Below are 16,648 nucleotides of genomic sequence, written 5' to 3'. Positions count from 1 at the left end.
CATTAGAGCAGGCCATGATCCCAAGCTGACCAGGGTCCTTATAAGAACCAAAGATTTGGACACAGACACACCGAAGAAAGCCCATGTGAAGACACAAGGAGAAACAGCCATCAACAAGCAAGCCTCAGACTCTGCTGACACCTTGACCTTTCACTTCCAAGCCTCCAGAATGGTGAGAGAATCCATTTGTGTTGTTGAAGCCACCCGGTCTGTGGTACTTTGGTATGGCAGCCCTAGTGCACTCATATGACGTACAGTCACTTCCCAGCTTGTGAATTCTCTCCCTTCCCTTTCTAGCATCATCTCAGTAACGAGGCAGATCCCAGACACTCAGAGTAAGTTATTCAGGGTCTGTTACTGCACAGCACTCAACGGGGCCATGTTCATTATAAATCACAGCTTCTTCTGGGGACAAAGAGAGAACCCCAGGACAGCAAGCTCCTGCCCCCATCCCGCAGCACTGATGAGGAAATCTGGCCACACCAGCTAGCCAGCAGGGAGTCTGGGGAAGATGTCTATGATGTGTGGAGGTGTTGGTGATGAGGGGCATCCAGAATCAGGGCCGGGGCTGTCATACTGGGCTAGGTACAGAATGGGCAAGTAGGGGAATTCTGCTGGGGATAGGGGTGGAGGGGAGGACAGAGCAGAGGTGTGGAGAGAATGAATCAGTGACCAACAGGCAGGCCTGTCAACCTCTGCAGAAAGCCACACTGGCTCTCTGTTCTGAAGCCCCATTCCTCCTAAATGGTCCCATCTAATTTGTCAACACTACCCCCATTCACCTGCGCCCATATGAGGAACTTCTGCTTGCTATAATAAAAAAGCCAGGGCACCTGGGTGGCTCAGTGGGTGATGTGTCTGCCTTTGGCTCAGGTCATGGTCTCAGGGTCCTGGGATTGAGCCCCACACTGGACACCCTGCTCTACAGGGAGCCTGTTTCTCCCTTTCTCTCTGCCTGGTGCTCCCCCTGCTTGTGCCCTGTCAAATAAATACAATCTTAAAAAAAATATCTATGAAGCTGCATCTGTGCATCCCTAGTGTGGCCAGAGGTGCTGTGCCACACCCCTCACCTTCATCACTTCCTTTCCCCTCACTTAGAGTTGCAGGGAGGAAGCGGCAGCTCCATTCTACAGATAAGTAAACTGAGGCTCACACAGATTGAATGATGTGGCCAAGGCCACGTAACTAGTAGTGGTAGAAATGGGATTGATTCGAGGTCTATGTGATTTCAAAAATTCAACATCAGAACGTACAAAGCCATCCTGTTTATTTTTATTTACTTATTCATGAGAGGCAGAGAGAGGGGCAGAAACATAGGCAGGAGAAGCAGGCTCCTCGCAGGGAGCCCGATGCAGGACTCGATCCCAGGACCCCAGGATCATGACCTGAGCTAAAGGCAGACGTTCAACCAGTGAGTCATCCAGGTGCCCCAAAGCTATCCTGTTTTACCATGTAGACAGCCTTATTTTGGATAGCTTCCAGGCCCTTGACTCCACCTCTCTTTCTACCAATTGAGAAGTAATCCTAGTTTGCTTTTTGGTTCCCCAGATGGAGGCTCTCACTGGGGGCTGCAGAGATTGCACCATAAGAGGCTGACAACTTAAAAAAATATATGTGACTGTATTTTCATCATCTACTCTTTAAGGTGCTTCCAAAATGAAAGGCAATTTTCTTTCCCTTCTCTGGGCTAGGGCTCTGTTTTTGTTCTTCCACATTAACCAAAGAGGTGGAAATTGCAGGACCGTATGAGGCAGGGCAAAGACAAAGGGCTTCCCACAGCCCTTGTATTCTCTATCCTAAGAGCATTAAAAAGTAAGTATACAGATATTCTCCACTCTGGTCTCAATTCTGTGGGGAAAATGCACCAAATATGGGCACCTTTTCTGGGGGAGACAGGCTGGGGGTGGGGACATACAATTCTGCCTACAACCAGTGCCAGATTCAAAGACAAAGAATTGTAAAGGTGTTCTGATTCCTTTGGCTACCTCTGGGCCCATGCCTGCCCCACAAACCCAGGACCACACTGATGGCCTCATTGGTTCAGGAAACAATGGGCAAGCCCCTCACTGCTCCCACTAGAATATCCAAAGGCAAGAGCAGGTGACAGGTTCCACTGGTTAAAATATGCACCATTATTTTTTTTCCTTCAAGATAGACACACAGTATTGATGTAATTACTTAGTTTATATTATTTTAGCAGTTTTTATTTTCACCCTTCCCCCCCAAAGACAGATTACTGGATGGTGTCAGGAAGTCTTGTTCTGGACTGTGTCCCTCAAAATTCACATGTTAAAGCTCTAACCGCCAGTGTGGCTGCATTTGAAGACCACAGGGTCTTTACAGAAGTCATTAAGGTTCACTGAGGTTATGAGGGTGGGGCCCTGATCAGATAGGATTCCTGTCCATCAAAGAGACATCAGAGAGCTGCTTTTCACTCTCCAATTAATCACAGAGACTAAAGATTAGCTCTGTGTGACTTCCACCTCCTACTGTTAAAAAGAAGCCACAGGCCTAAAATGGCATCACTTAGGTGAAGGCCCCAAGTCTCTTAATACCCCAGCCTGACTGCATCTTCAGCCTCCTACAAATGTAGCCTCTACACAGTCAACACAGGAATTTCCTGGTCAGCACGAAGAAATTACCAAGAGGCCTCCTCCGCTCCCCTCACAAGGGTGACCTTGCCTAAAACAATAGATTCTCTGCTAATCATTCCCTACTTTCTACTCCCTTTTAAGGGTAGAACCCTTAAAAACCTTTTCTTTTCTGTAGCTCTTTGGAGCTCCCCTCTACTTGCTAGATGGGGTGCTGCCCGATTTCTGAATTGATTCATAAAACCAATTGGACCTTTACAATTTATTTGCTTGAAGTTTTGCTATTGAATGCTACAAACTAAGAATCACACTCAAGTCTGGAGGGGTCTTGGAGGGCATGAAGTCCATCCACTCATTGTATTTTATACTTGATGGCATGACCTGGAAAGATTAAATGACTTATCCAAGGTCACACACAGTGAAAGAGACAACTGGGTGTAGCTAAGTTTCTCTACGTTAATGAACTTGAGAAGATACCACTATTGCTATGTTGCATCCCAACACCTCTAATTTAGAATCCTGACTATAGTCATACAGAGAATAGGTTCGTGGTGCCTTAAAGGTACCTATTCTAAAATAAATAATAGTTGTATTATGAGCTGGCATAAAAGTTAAGGAATTGTGGTTGAGAAAAGACATTTCAATATACTTGGAGGGATGTAGTTGGGAAAAGGTTTTTTGTGGGCATTTGAGGGTAAGCAGTATTATGGATCTTCATTCAGTTTCCTATAACCCTATATTTAAAGATTATACAGGTTATTTATTAAAAAAGATTATACCGGGTGTTTTAAATAAAATTTTACATTAAAAATATTGTGCTAATTTTTTAAATGACAGCTTTATTGAGATATAACTCACTGCCATAAAATTCACCCTTTTAAAATGCACAATTCAGCAGATATTAATGTAGTTAGAATTGTGAGGTCATCACTGCTGTGTAGTTAGAGAACATTTCATCACGCCAAAAAGAAACCCTGTACCCATTAAGAGTCACTCCTGTTCCCCATTTCCCCTAGCCCTTGACAAACCACTAACTTCATTTCTGTCCATATGGATTGATCACTTCTGGAAATTTCATATCAATGCAATTATACAATATGTGGCCTTACGTGACTGGCTTGTCTTAGCGTAACGTTTGCGAGGTTCATTCATGCTGAAGCATGCATTATTATTTCATGCCTGTTTATGGCTGAATAATATTCCATTGTATGGATATACCACACATTTTTTTATCCATTCATCAGTTGATGAACATTAGGTAGTTTCCACTTTTTGGCTTTTGTGAATAATGCTGCTGTGAATGTTCATGTCCAAGTTTTTGGTGGACATATTTTTTAAATTCTTTTGGGTGAATACCTAGTAGCGGACATACTAGTGACTTTTTATAAGGGTGGAGCTGGAGGACCAGAGCATCCCATTTTATCTTGCTTGTTTCAGTAAAAGGATTTTCTTTTGGAGGCCAGTTAGATCAAGTGACCTGATTTACCCATCTTGAGAACCAATTTTGACAGAAACAAGGCAGAGGTCCAGTTAACGGACATTGGGGGGATGGGGAGAGGTTATTAGTGAGATTTTGGCAGGATTGTGTCAGATATATGAGCATGATAAGAAGGTGCAGAATGGAAGAGGTAAAGACTTGGAAACTGAGGAAGGATGGAACAACCACAACTGGAAAGTCAGATTTTGTCAAGGCTCCTCTTACGAGGGGCCAAAGCCTACTTCCAGGCCTGGTTGTGGGTGGTCCGAACAGAGCTATGACTTCTATATGGAGCCTTTTTGTAATTTTTAGCATGATTAGCACCATCATCAGTTTTACAGTCAACTAAGAGGCTGTTTCTTCCCCTGAGCCCCTCCAGCCTTTGCTTTTGCCCTAGGGCTGATGGAGGCTTGGGGCACAGTCTCCTTACCCCAGCCTTGGCAAGCTCTGAGATGAAGGTCCCCTCCCCAATGGCACTTATGCTTCACTTAGAATAGAAGTGCCACTAGAGTTACCAATCCACAAACTGACTCCCTAGGTCTGGCCAACAACATCTTTACCGAAATAAAATGATCTTTTAAATTCTTAGGATGGAAAGGCCAGATGGTAGAGTGGCTAAGAGGAGGGACATGGGAGCTACTGCCGGGTTCAGACCTGGCTCTACTAGCTGTTGACCACAGGCAATTTCTTTACCTCCTCATGACTCAGTTTCCTCCTCCATCAAATGGCTTAGAGCAGTAGTTGATAGACAGTAAATGTTGGCTATCATTTTGAAATACCATCTTAACTTTTAGTAAGATTTTTATACCCAAATGCTGTGAAATGTTTTCCTAGGATTTTAAATGAATATCCACACTTCTGTCTTATATAAGTAAAAACACTAGGATGGAAAAAATGTTACAAATGTCACCCAAAGACCTTTCTTACCTGACATAACACTTCCATGGAATATTCTTCTATTTCTGCAATTAAAAATAAAAGAAATACACTTAATTCACATGGTTGAAAATTACCAACAAACTAAAAGGGCCCCTTTTGTCCTAGGCACCCTTGTCAAAGATCAGCTGACTGTATGTGTGTGGACTTATTTATGAGCTTTCTATTTTGTTCCATTGGCTCTATGTCTGTCTTTATACCAATACCACATTGTTTTGATTACTGTAGCTTTGCAATGTATTTTGAAATTAGGAACTATGAGTCCTCCAGCTTTGTTCTTTCTGAGGATTGATGTGACTATTTGGGGTCTTTTATGGATCCACACAATTTGTAAAAATTTTTTTTTCTATTTCTATAAAAAATGCCATTGGGGATTTAATAGGTATTGCACTTAATCTGTAGATTACTTTGGGTAGTATGAATATTTTAACAATAACAGCAATTCTAGGAAGCAAAAAAGAAAAAAAAAAAACAGAGAAAACAGAAGAAAAAAATTATCAAAGAAATAATTCAAGAAAACTTCCAAGAACTGAAAGCTAAATGTGCCCAGAGAGGTGGATGAAAAGAGATCCACATAACTTACACAATATCATAACATTTTAGAACACAGAAGCTAAAGAAGAAGATCCTTAAGACATTAAGGGTAAGGGGAAAAAAAACCAATAACATAGATAGCCTCGTGGATCCGAATGACATGGGACTTGGCAATAGCAACAAAGGAAGACAGAGAATAGTGGGACAAGAGCTTCACAGTTTTAAGGAAAAGCAATTTGTTACTTAAAATCTATTGCCAAATGATATGAAATTTATACACAAATGATCTGCAATGTGTATGTATGCATTCCAAATCATCATGCTTGGCTTTATTTTTTAATCAATTATTTATTTATTTTAAATAGGAAGTTTAAAGATTTTATTTATTTATTCTTAGAGACACAGTGAGAGAGAGAGAGAGAGAGAGAGAGAGAGAGGCAGAGACACAGGCAGAGGGAGAAGCGGGCTCCATGCTGCGAGCCCGAAGCAGGACTCGATCCTAGGTCTCCAGGATCACACCCCGGGCTGCAGGCAGCGCTAAACCGCTGCACCACTGGGGCTGCCCTCATGTTTGGCTTTAAAACTAATGTAATATAGAATCTTCAGCAATAGTTAACATGTAAATTATGGTTTTCCTTTTTCAAAGATATTTATTTATTTATTTATTTATTTATTTATTTATTTATTTATTTATTTATTTTAGAGAGGGGGAGAAAGAGAGATGGAATGAGAGCATGGGGTGGGGAGAGGGGCCGAGGGAGAGGGAGAAAGAGAATCTGAAGCCGACTTGTGCTGAGCATGGAATCCAATACCAGGCTCTATCTCACGACCCTAAGATCATGACCTGAACTGAAACCAGGTCATTTGGTCAACCACTGGAGCCACCCAGGTGCCCCATAAATTATTGTTTTCTCAAAAAATAATTATAATTACAGTACGTATAACCCTAGGTCCCACTTCATCCAGAACTGTTCAGTTTATGTGTATTATTATTGTTTCTTGTACTTTTAATGGTGTTCTAGTTTGAATGATAAATTAATTACTAAGTTATCCCTAGGGGATTCAGGTAAGATCATAGTCTAGATGAATGAAAATAGACATTTTAAATTTTTTTTTTAATTTTTATTTATTTATGATAGTCACAGAGAGAGAGAGAGAGAGAGAGAGAGAGAGAGAGAGAGAGAGGCAGAGACATAGGCAGAGGCAGAGGCAGAGGGAGAAGCAGGCTCCATGCACCGGGAGCCCGATGTGGGATTCGATCCCGGGTCTCCAGGATCGCGCCCTGGGCCAAAGGCAGGCGCCAAACATCTGCGCCACCCAGGGATCCCGAAAATAGACATTTTAATAATAAAATTTTAGGGGAAAAAACTTGTTAATGTCTTTCCTGGATGGCTGGACTAGACACTTTCTTTTTGTCTAAAATGCCTCTGGACCATTTAAGAGGTAGTAAGCAGCCACTGAGTAGGTACCATGACAATTAGGGAATAATCATGGAGTGACACCCTGGCCGTGACTGGCTGAATGGCCTGGCTGGTGGCTACCTGAGTGCCAGTTCATGTCAGCTGGCTTCAAACTCCTCAGACTTGATGTGGATATGGGGAAAGCAGCTCAGAGAAAGGGTGGTAAGCCCCTGGTTTGGCTCACTGAGCCACCACTGCCAGCAGTATGGCTGACACTTGGAGGGACAGGGACTCTGCTGCATGTCTGACTGTATCACGTTCCTATCTCCACCTGGAGTGCTTAACAGTTTGGAACTGAGAACCCCCTTTTTTAAAAAAGATTTTTATTTTATTTATTCATGAGAGACAGAGAGAGATAGAGAGGCAGAGACACAGGCAGAGGGAGAAGCAGGCTCCATGCAGGGAGCCCGACATGGGACTCAATCCTGGGTCTCCAGGATCACGCCCTGGGCTGAAGGCAGCGCTAAACTGCTGAGCCACCCGGGCTGCCCTGAGAACCCCTTTGAAACTGATAAAAGCAGTAGACTTCCTCACCCCGGGAAAGTCCCCATAAACCCATACATGGACTCAGGTTCATAGGCCTCTAATGCCCATCCTTGGATAGACACCATCTGGATCCATAGACACTGGGTTAAGAACCTGGCCTACTGATTACCATATGATCTAGCAACTCCACTTCTGGGTATACACCTCAAAGAACTGAAAGGAGGAACTCGCCCAGATATTTGCATGTCCATGTTCATAGCAATATTATTCACATTGGCCAGAAGGTGGAGGAAACCCAAATGTCCATCAATGGGTGGATGAATAAACAAAACATGGTCTATACATACAATGAAATATTATTTGGCCTTAGAAAGGAAGGAAATTGTGATATATGCTACAACATGGATGAATCCTGAAGACATGATGCTAAGTGAAATCAGCCAGTCACAAAAGGATAAATATTGTATGATCCACTTTGAGATGCACTTTGAGATGCCTAGAGTAGTCAAATTCATAGATAGAGAGCAGAAGGGTAGTTGCCAGGGGCTAGGAAAGGGGGAACAGAGAATTAATGCTTTAATGGGACAGAGTTCTGCAAGATGGAAAAAGTTCTATAGCTGGATGGCACATCTTATACCCTACATCCAGCACGAGACTTCCTCAGGGCACAGGTCATTCATTGGGTTTCTTGTATTCATCCAGAGTACAGGGAGCAGAGACATCTGAGCCCAAAGTATATAGACAAGGGTCACTGAGAGAGAGGGGAGGGGCAAAGCCAGACCCCCTTGAAGGGTTGCCTGCTCTGACCTGGGACCAGGGGCAGCCAGTGCAGTTGGGGAGCTCAGACAGTCAGAAGGCATAACCAACAGAGGAAGCTGTGAGACAGCTAACTTACCAGGAGGAGAAGATGACTCTCCATAGCCTTTCATGTCCAGAGCTAGTACCCGGAAACCCGCCTGAGCCAGAGCAGGGATCTGGAAAACAAACAGTTCAGGTACACTCAAGTGTGGTCTCATGAGTCTTTTGCAGACCTTCTGTCTTTGCTTCCTTCTATCCATTTTCTTGTAAATGGCTCAACTTAAAGTGTCAGGTGGCACTACCTGGGATCCTTGGCATGAGTTCTGGATAGGGCTGCCATGGCCAGTGGTAGGGTCTGTGTACTACATGTCATGCTACAACTAAGAGAGCATCTTTCCTAGCAAAGACCTTGCAGATTTCTATATGCATGATGAAGATGTCCCAGAAGGTGGCATAGAGCATCTTGAAGTATCTGCCTTTTTCTAATCTGCAGAGGTGGTATATGGGCTAGCACAGTTCTGAGGTCTGGATCCATCTCTGAGGTATCATGGTCATCACTGGAGATGATACTTCACTCTACGGTTTCAGCTTCTCAATGGCCTTCTATGCAGGGCCACACCATCTAGACTTTCCTCTCTCTTCACCTTGACTGGGGCAGACCTTCCCCCGTATTCCTTTACCTGGTACCTCCAAGAGAACCAGCTCTCAGGAAATCCATGGCAGAGACACACAGCAGGTCCAGAGCCCAGCTCCACAAAATGCAGACGAACCCCAGGCTGTTGAAAAGAGAGGTGAGTAGTTAATGACCACAGTGCCAGGCTGGACAGAACCAGGTCCATCTTCTGCAGACCTCCCCAGGCCATCTCCATGTACTGCCAGACCTCACAATTTCTCAGCTCAAGACCCTAATGCTAGGAAATGTTCAAGAATACACAACTGGTCAAACTACAATAAACCTGGCAGCTCTTAGAGGAACATACGAAGCCTGAAAAGGAGGTTATGTTTGGTAAAAAATAAAAACAAAACAACTTTGCCTACCTCCCTAAAAGGCCCTCATACTGTCGGAGTTTCTGGTACTGTTTGACAGGTCTTCCATATTTTAAACTGGGCCTGATTTTATGCACAGCATAATATTCATGTTAACATGCCAAGTACCAGGATTATTTTGTTAAAAATTCTTTCTCTCTTGAATGTAAAATCTTCTCCAAGCTTTGCTACACTTCTAGTGCTTTCTGGGCTGTGTGTCAGAGACTGCTAGAGCTCAGTGTCTGTGTTCTGTTCTTCCTGGCACACGACAGCATTCTCCAGACCTCTCCTCACTTCCTTGCAATGGGTGTGGCCATGTGACCGAGTTCTGGCCAATGGCCTATGAGAATGAAGAAATGTGGGCTACCTTCTGGGCCCATAGAGATCTCCCACGCGTGGCCCTCACACTTTTCCTATCCAGGCCCTGAAGGGTTTGGGCCTTGGGAAAGGTACAGCCAGCAGAAAGAAGGGGACGAGCTGCTTGGTGACTGCATGGAGAGAGCCCCCTCCTACCCCACCTTGGACTGTCTGGGAAGCATGAAATTAACTTGATGTTGAGCCACTGGAAGCTTGGGATGGTTTGTTTTAGTACTTAACCTACTCCAATTATTGCCACATGGTCTAAGCACATGAGGTATCCAGTCAGAGTGCTCTATTTTCCCAAATAATGTATCTCCAACTTTTTAATGTAAATAAATGGGAAAAATAAGCTGTGTGCATGGAAATTCGCTTGGAACAACTTTATGTAGCTGCATCTCAGATTACTTCATGCCTGAGTTCCAAGTCGGAAGTCTCATTCATGATTCCCAACGAGTTATTCTGCTCAAGAAAACATTAGGCTGACATTTCACAAACTCTTTTATGGTCTACAATCTTCTTTTCAGAACATGTTCCATAGTCTTCTTGTGAGTACTTAGCAAAGGAAGGGGTTTAACTTTCAATTCTGTTGCTTATATTGAAAAGTGTTGTAGTATTAATGTCCAGTAAAATCCAAATCTGCCCCTGTTCTAAAAGGATCCTAACCAGAAGGCTCCATTTTGCTGCTTCAGAGCTGACTCAGCATTGAGTAGCTCAGCAAATGCATGTCCTTTCCCATCCTTTAAATGGTATGTTAATAAAATTGCCATAAAGCCAGAAAACAAGATCTAACCCAGCTTGAGTTGTATTAGTATTCCACGGAGATCAATGGACTAGCACTCCCCAGAGTGGGGCTCAGCTGGGACTCCCCAGAGGTTGCTGCCCTAGGTCTTTAATTTGGGGTGAAGGCAGAGGGGGTGATAAAGCAATTCTGATCACTCTCCTTCTTGGTCAAGTGAGAAATGTATTGAAAATAATTGGACCTGCAAGCCTCAAGTGGATTATGAGAATAACCCTGTCCATGGGGTTAAGACACAAGGTTATACCTCAGACCCCAGGCCCCAGGCTTCTCATTGACACTGGAGATGAAGGCTGAAGGGACCTTGTGAAATGCTCACCCTTTCAGGACCACCCAGGGTTACAGAAGGAGCTGGGCTGACGCTGATAGCTCTTTCTTGCCATCCAGCTCCCACTCATCCTTTCGTGCCTACTTCGCCATGGCTGCTGAACATTGACCAGTGCAGCCTCTGCTCTCACAGAGACCATCCCCAGTGTTCCAGGACTCCACTATTAGACAAGGACCCCATCCTAGGTTTGTAACTACAGGGGCTGGGAATGTTTATCTCATTAGACTGTAAAATTCCTAAGATGGAATGTTTATCTCATTAGACTGTAAAATTCCTAAGATAGAAGACATTCCATCCATCTCGGTATTTCTCTCTGTTCCCCGCAAACAACAAATACTCAATAAATCCTTGAGGGGCTGTCCTCCACAGCAGGTGGGCTTCCCCTCATTCTGCAGACCTACACCGCTCAGGCCACCAGCTCTCCTCTCCATCAGCTACCGTTTATGGAGCGTGGAGATGCCAGGTACTATGCCTGGTGTTCCGCATGCAGGATTTCAATGACAGTTGACCCTTGAGCAATGTGGGGATAAGAGGCACTGACCCCTACCTGTGTAGTCGAAAATCTGCATATAACTTTTGACTCCCCCAAAACTTAACTAGTACTAGCTTACTGTACTGTTGACAGGGAGCCTTACCGATAGCAGTCAATTAACACATATCACATACTGTAATCTTATAAAGTGAGCTAGAGAAAAAAACGATCTTAAGAAGATCATAAGGAAGAGAAAATACATCTATAGCACTGTGCTGTTCAAAATCCTCAAGTAAGTGGATCCACATTGTTCAAACCCATGTTGCTCAAGGGTCAACTAATCCACACGAGAACACTGAAGGGAGGTATTAGCATAACCTCGTCACAGAGCTATGTACACTGACATTCAGAGTGATAAAAAATGTACCTAAATTTGCAAACTTAGTGCCAAAGCCAGGATTCTCACTGGTTCTCTCTGGCCTAAAGAAACTGTCCCATCTTGGTTTGCTTCTGAGCTGACCTGGCACTCTAGGTCCCTTCCCATTTAAATGGGACCAATGACAAATGAAGAAAGATTCCAAAGTGAATCCATAAAGACACTGTAACATCCTTCTCTGTATCCTGGCTGGGTCGGGAGTTGGGGCCCCTTTGCACACTGCCTTGGCTTTGTTGTAGTCCTGGTCACTGGGTGTTTTATTGGCCACTTCTGTCTTTTTTTTTTTTTTTAAGATAATTTATTTATTCATGAGAGACACAGAGAAAGAGGCAGAGACATAGGTAGAGAGAGAAAAAGGCTCCCTGTGGGGAGCCTGATGTGGGACTCAATCCCAGGACCCCAGGATCACGACCTGAGCCAAAGGCAGACACTCAACCACTGAGCCACCCAGGTGTCCCCAATTCTGTCTCTTTATTCTTGCCATGGGTTCCTTGAGGATGGGTCTGTCTTGTTCCTCACTTCATCGCTCGTATCTGACCCATGCCTGACACAAGGCAGTGCTCAATAACTATCTGCTGGATAAAAATAAGTTCTCCCCAGAACACAGGCCAGATAACACATGGACTCTAGCACCCCTGGGCTACTCAAGGCACTGTGTAACCTGTTTTTCCATGGGAATCTGACCACCTCCATACACTGCTTTGCATGTCTTAAGGAAGGATCCATGTCTTCTGATTTTTGAAGAACAATTATATGAAGAAATATTATTTCCCTATAAACAGTGGATGTTCAGCTATCCTTGATGTTTAACAAATGTCTCTGCAGGGCATTCTTGTAGGTGGCCTGGTCAGGGAGTACTCGGCTGCCTGTGAGAGAGTGCTCACATACCTTTATTGGCACATACACATGGCTCATGTCACTCGGATTGCATGGGACTGGCAGAGGGGCTGCAGTTTGGAGAAGCTGAAAGAAAAAGAAGACAGCCTCCTTCTGTGAGAAGTTCTCAGAGAGTTTGCAAAAGTCGAGACTGCTGGCACCAGAAGAGAGCTAGAGGCACCTGTGCCATGGCCTCCTGAATCCTCCCGGTGACTGCCCAGCCCACATCCCTCTCCTGAAGGCACACAGGTCTATTCATCTCCCCCACCCCTCACTTTCAGTTCAGTGCAGCCCAGGACTGAGGCCTTAGGACAGAAGAGTATGGCCCATCAGCCTGACCCATTAAAATCCCCGCACGATTCTCTACATTCTCTACTGCACACCCCTCTAACCACTGGCTGAGAGTCTGGTGTGACCTGGGAAACCACAGTGGAAGACAAGGGGGTCCTCTGTCAACTCAGGACCTTTGAATGGCTGCATGAAGCAAAGCTCTTGGCCACCACCAACTGAACTTCACACAAGCAAGAAATAAACACCACTTGCTCTAAAACTCTGAGATTTTGTACTTCTATTACTGTAATTCTCCTCTATGGCAGTTCCTCAAGTGGTCACCCAGGCTCATGTTGGACACCACCAGGAACACAAAGTTCACAAAGCAGCCATCCATCCCATCACTGTATGGCTCCACTGAAGGATTTCTCCTTCAGGCCACCAAAAGCAAACTCTCTGTGCCTTTGTATCAGTCTGCTTGAGCTGCCATAGCAATATGCCATGGACTGGGTGACTGCAACAGCAGACATTTAGGGCTCTCAGTTCTGGAAGCTGGGAATTCAACACCAAGGTGTTGGCAGGGTCAGTTCCTCCTGAGTCCTCTCTCTTTGGCTTGCAGATGGCCACCTTCACCCTGGGTCCTCAAATAGTCTTTCTTCTATATGTCTGTATCTCAATCTCTTCTCATAAGGACACAGTTATATGGATGAGGGCCCACTGCAATGACCTCAGTTTCTCTTAATCACCCCCTTTAAAGGCCCTATCTCCTCCAAACATGGTCACATTCTGAGTTCCTGAGGCTTTAACATGAATGAATTTGGGGTAGGCGGGGGTAGAGCTGAGCCAGCAAGAGCCTTCTGCCTACAGTCCCCAGTTATGTCCTCTGGAGTTCCAGGAGGTCAGATAACCCATCCTTGTATGAAATCTGGGTAAAGAAGAAAATCCCTGCACAAAGGGTCCTTAAGGGGCTTCTTTACCTTATTCGTGTCAGATTTCTTGAGACAAGAATGACAAAGGACAGGATGATGACACATGTAAGTGAACTTATTTGTGGGAAGTGACATATTAGCAACTCCAACTGCTAGATCGCTCATAGTTAGTCCCAAAGATGCAACCTAAGGAAGAAGTCTTAGCTCTGACCTCTAAAGTGGGAGAAATAAACCATGATATCTGCTTCCCTTTTTAAAACATGGAACAGTCTGCCTGGGCTCCCCAGAGGGGGAAACAGAAGTCAAGCCCCCTACCTCTATGGCAACTGGCGGGGATTCAGGGTGTGGCCGGAGGGATGGGCAATTGGGTGCCCTGTGATAGCAATGAGCCTTGTCTGGCCTGAGGGAGCCAAGATACCAACCAAGAGTCCGTGTCCCTTGGGGTCCTTCTGCTGAGATATCCCTAGCTTCCGAGGGGACGTCCCACTCTTTCCAGGGTGGGGAAAGGGGTTTCCTACTCTAACGATTCTCCTGCTGTTTTTACAACTTACAAAGCCTATTCAGGGCTGAGTCCCATAGCTTTTCCTGAGAGAGAAGAGGTAAGTCTCCTCCATTTAGAAGGGAATAATTTTAATTTTTCTTTATAACTTCCCCATACTCCAGAGAAGACAGGTGAGGCATGGCTTAACTTTCCTAATTACAGGTCAGTAACCTGTGACTCATATGTGATGAGGGGACAATTAGTAAGTGGGACAAGCAGGTAGATGCTGGGATTCCAAGTCTGGGATGTTTTCTTCTCTGCTGCATGGAACTTCCAGTCTTGTAGAAGGACAAATCAAACTTGGGCAAGAAGCTTTATGGCTGTGAAGTCATTAAATACACATTTCTATTTGTTTGTTAAAGATGAAAACTCAGGGGCACCTGGGTGGCTCAGTCAGTTTAGCGTCTGCCTTTGGCTCAGATCATGATTTCAGGGTCCTGGAATAGAGACCCACGCTGGGCTTTCTGCTCAGTAGGGAGCCTGCTTCTCCTTCCTTCTCTGTCCAACCCCCTGCTTATGCTCTCTCTCTCTCTCTCTCAAATGAATAAATAAAATCTACAAAAAAAAAAAAAAAAAGAAAAAAGAAAGATGAGAAGTCAATTGTTCCTATTATGGGGGGCTAAATTGTGTCCCCTTCCAATTCATCTGTTGAAGTCTTAACCTCCAGAGCCTCAGAATGTGACAGTGTTTGGAGATAAGGTCTTTAAAGAGGTCATTAAAGTTAAAGGAGGTCACTGGAGTGAGCCTATTGGAGACAGAATCCAATTTAGCTGGTGTCCTCATAAAGATGACAACATTTGAACATACACAGGGGAAGACCATGTGAAGACACAGGAGGAATGTGGCCACAGAGAGAGGCCTTGGAAGAAACCACCCTTGCCAACACTGTAATCTTGGCCATCCAGGCTGTGTACTTTATGGCAGCTCAGGGAAACGGACACAGTTCCCTTTGAGAAAAGGCTGGGATGGTTGTGCCTTCCAGCTGGCTCCACCAGGTGTATGCCCCTCCCCCCACTACACTGACACAACCAAAGCATGGCATTCCTGGAAAAGTCCTTGTGCAGCCATCACTCCTGGGCTCAGTGGGATCCATGATCTTAGGTAATCTCAAGACAATAAAAAGTGCCTCAGCTCTGGTACAGCAAACTAATCCCCAGGCAGCCCCCTGGGGCATCATTAAGAGTGTCCCCTCCTTCTCTGTGAGGGATGGTTTTAAGGTCAGGGTGCAAACTAAACCACTCCACCTGAGTGCCAGCAGTATAACCAGGCAGACAAGGGGAGGATTGTGCTCCTTACCCCTACTTGGGCAGACCTAGCAGCTAAATTCTCAGTATTTACTCTAAAAAAAAAAAAAGAATTTAAAAATTTTTTAAACAATTTTGAGAGAAAGGAAAGAAAAGGAAAGAAAGAAAGAAAGAAAGAAAGAAAGAAAGAAAGAAAGAAAGAAAGGTCTGATGGCTTTGATAGCTCCACCCTTGTCTTGGATCTTGGTTCATCTGACTCTGATGAGTACGGATTCTTGCTCTCAGAGCATCGGTTCTCTGCTCATGACTGCGGAGAAAGAAACAAGAAGTTCTTCAAGGACAGAATGCTGATGGCACAACGAGGGGGACGGCCTTCCACCCAGGAGGTGCACAGCGATGGACCCGCGGAACTGGCTCCCCTCTCACTTGCTGGGTCGCCTATACACCCAACCACAGAAGAGTGGCAGGAGACCCACCCTGGCGCAACCCACAAAGTTACCTGCACCCCGGTTACTTTCTGCAGTTCTGTCAGGGCTGGGTCTGTGTCACGGACATGGATGGTGACCATCCCCAAGTCACGGGCCGGCTTCAGATTAGCTCCAATGTCATCCAAGAACACAACCTGAATCCAGATAACACAGACACCAGCATCACTTCAGCCACAGCAAAACTCATGCGTGATGGGCAACACCGGAAAGGCACACAGGAAAATGTGATTAGTGGTTATTTTTTTGATAACAAAGTGAAGAATTATTTTTTTCTCCATATATTTGTTTACTCTTTAAATTAAAAATACTGAATTACATAAGCCTACACAAAAACACACAGATAGGTGTACATATTCCCCCATATACGTGTGGGCTTCAGCCTGAATTCTGAAACTGTAAGAAAATTAAGGAAAAAAAATAAATTAATTTAAAAAAATTAAGGAAGGTAAACTTATCAGGGTGATATTACAATTCATCTAGGAAATCCAATGTATGAATAGATCCCCCATAAAGTCTGGAAAAGAACTGTAATAAGGGCAGATACTAAAATGAGGCTACGAAAGGTAAAATTTTTTTAAAAATGGGGTGCTAGAGGAAAAA

At 44.5% G+C, this 16,648-nt stretch overlaps 1 protein-coding gene across 1 annotated transcript in view; it reads right to left on the bottom strand.

Moving 5' to 3' along the window:
- EPHX2 (epoxide hydrolase 2) overlaps positions 1-16,648 on the bottom strand; it is a 62,050-nt gene that overhangs the window by 30,807 nt on the left and 14,595 nt on the right. The window contains exons 5-9 of the mRNA XM_041765453.1: positions 16,060-16,182; positions 12,589-12,663; positions 8,963-9,058; positions 8,380-8,458; positions 4,996-5,030 (exon numbers count right to left, since the gene is read on the bottom strand). Of these exons, the coding sequence (XP_041621387.1) occupies positions 4,996-5,030; positions 8,380-8,458; positions 8,963-9,058; positions 12,589-12,663; positions 16,060-16,182 (408 nt within the window). The remainder of the gene's footprint in view (positions 1-4,995; positions 5,031-8,379; positions 8,459-8,962; positions 9,059-12,588; positions 12,664-16,059; positions 16,183-16,648) is intronic.

Source organism: Vulpes lagopus, chromosome 8 (assembly GCF_018345385.1).
Source record: "Vulpes lagopus strain Blue_001 chromosome 8, ASM1834538v1, whole genome shotgun sequence".
In the NCBI taxonomy this organism is placed as follows: Eukaryota; Metazoa; Chordata; class Mammalia; order Carnivora; family Canidae; genus Vulpes; species Vulpes lagopus.
This window is presented reverse-complemented; position numbering and strand designations above follow the sequence as displayed.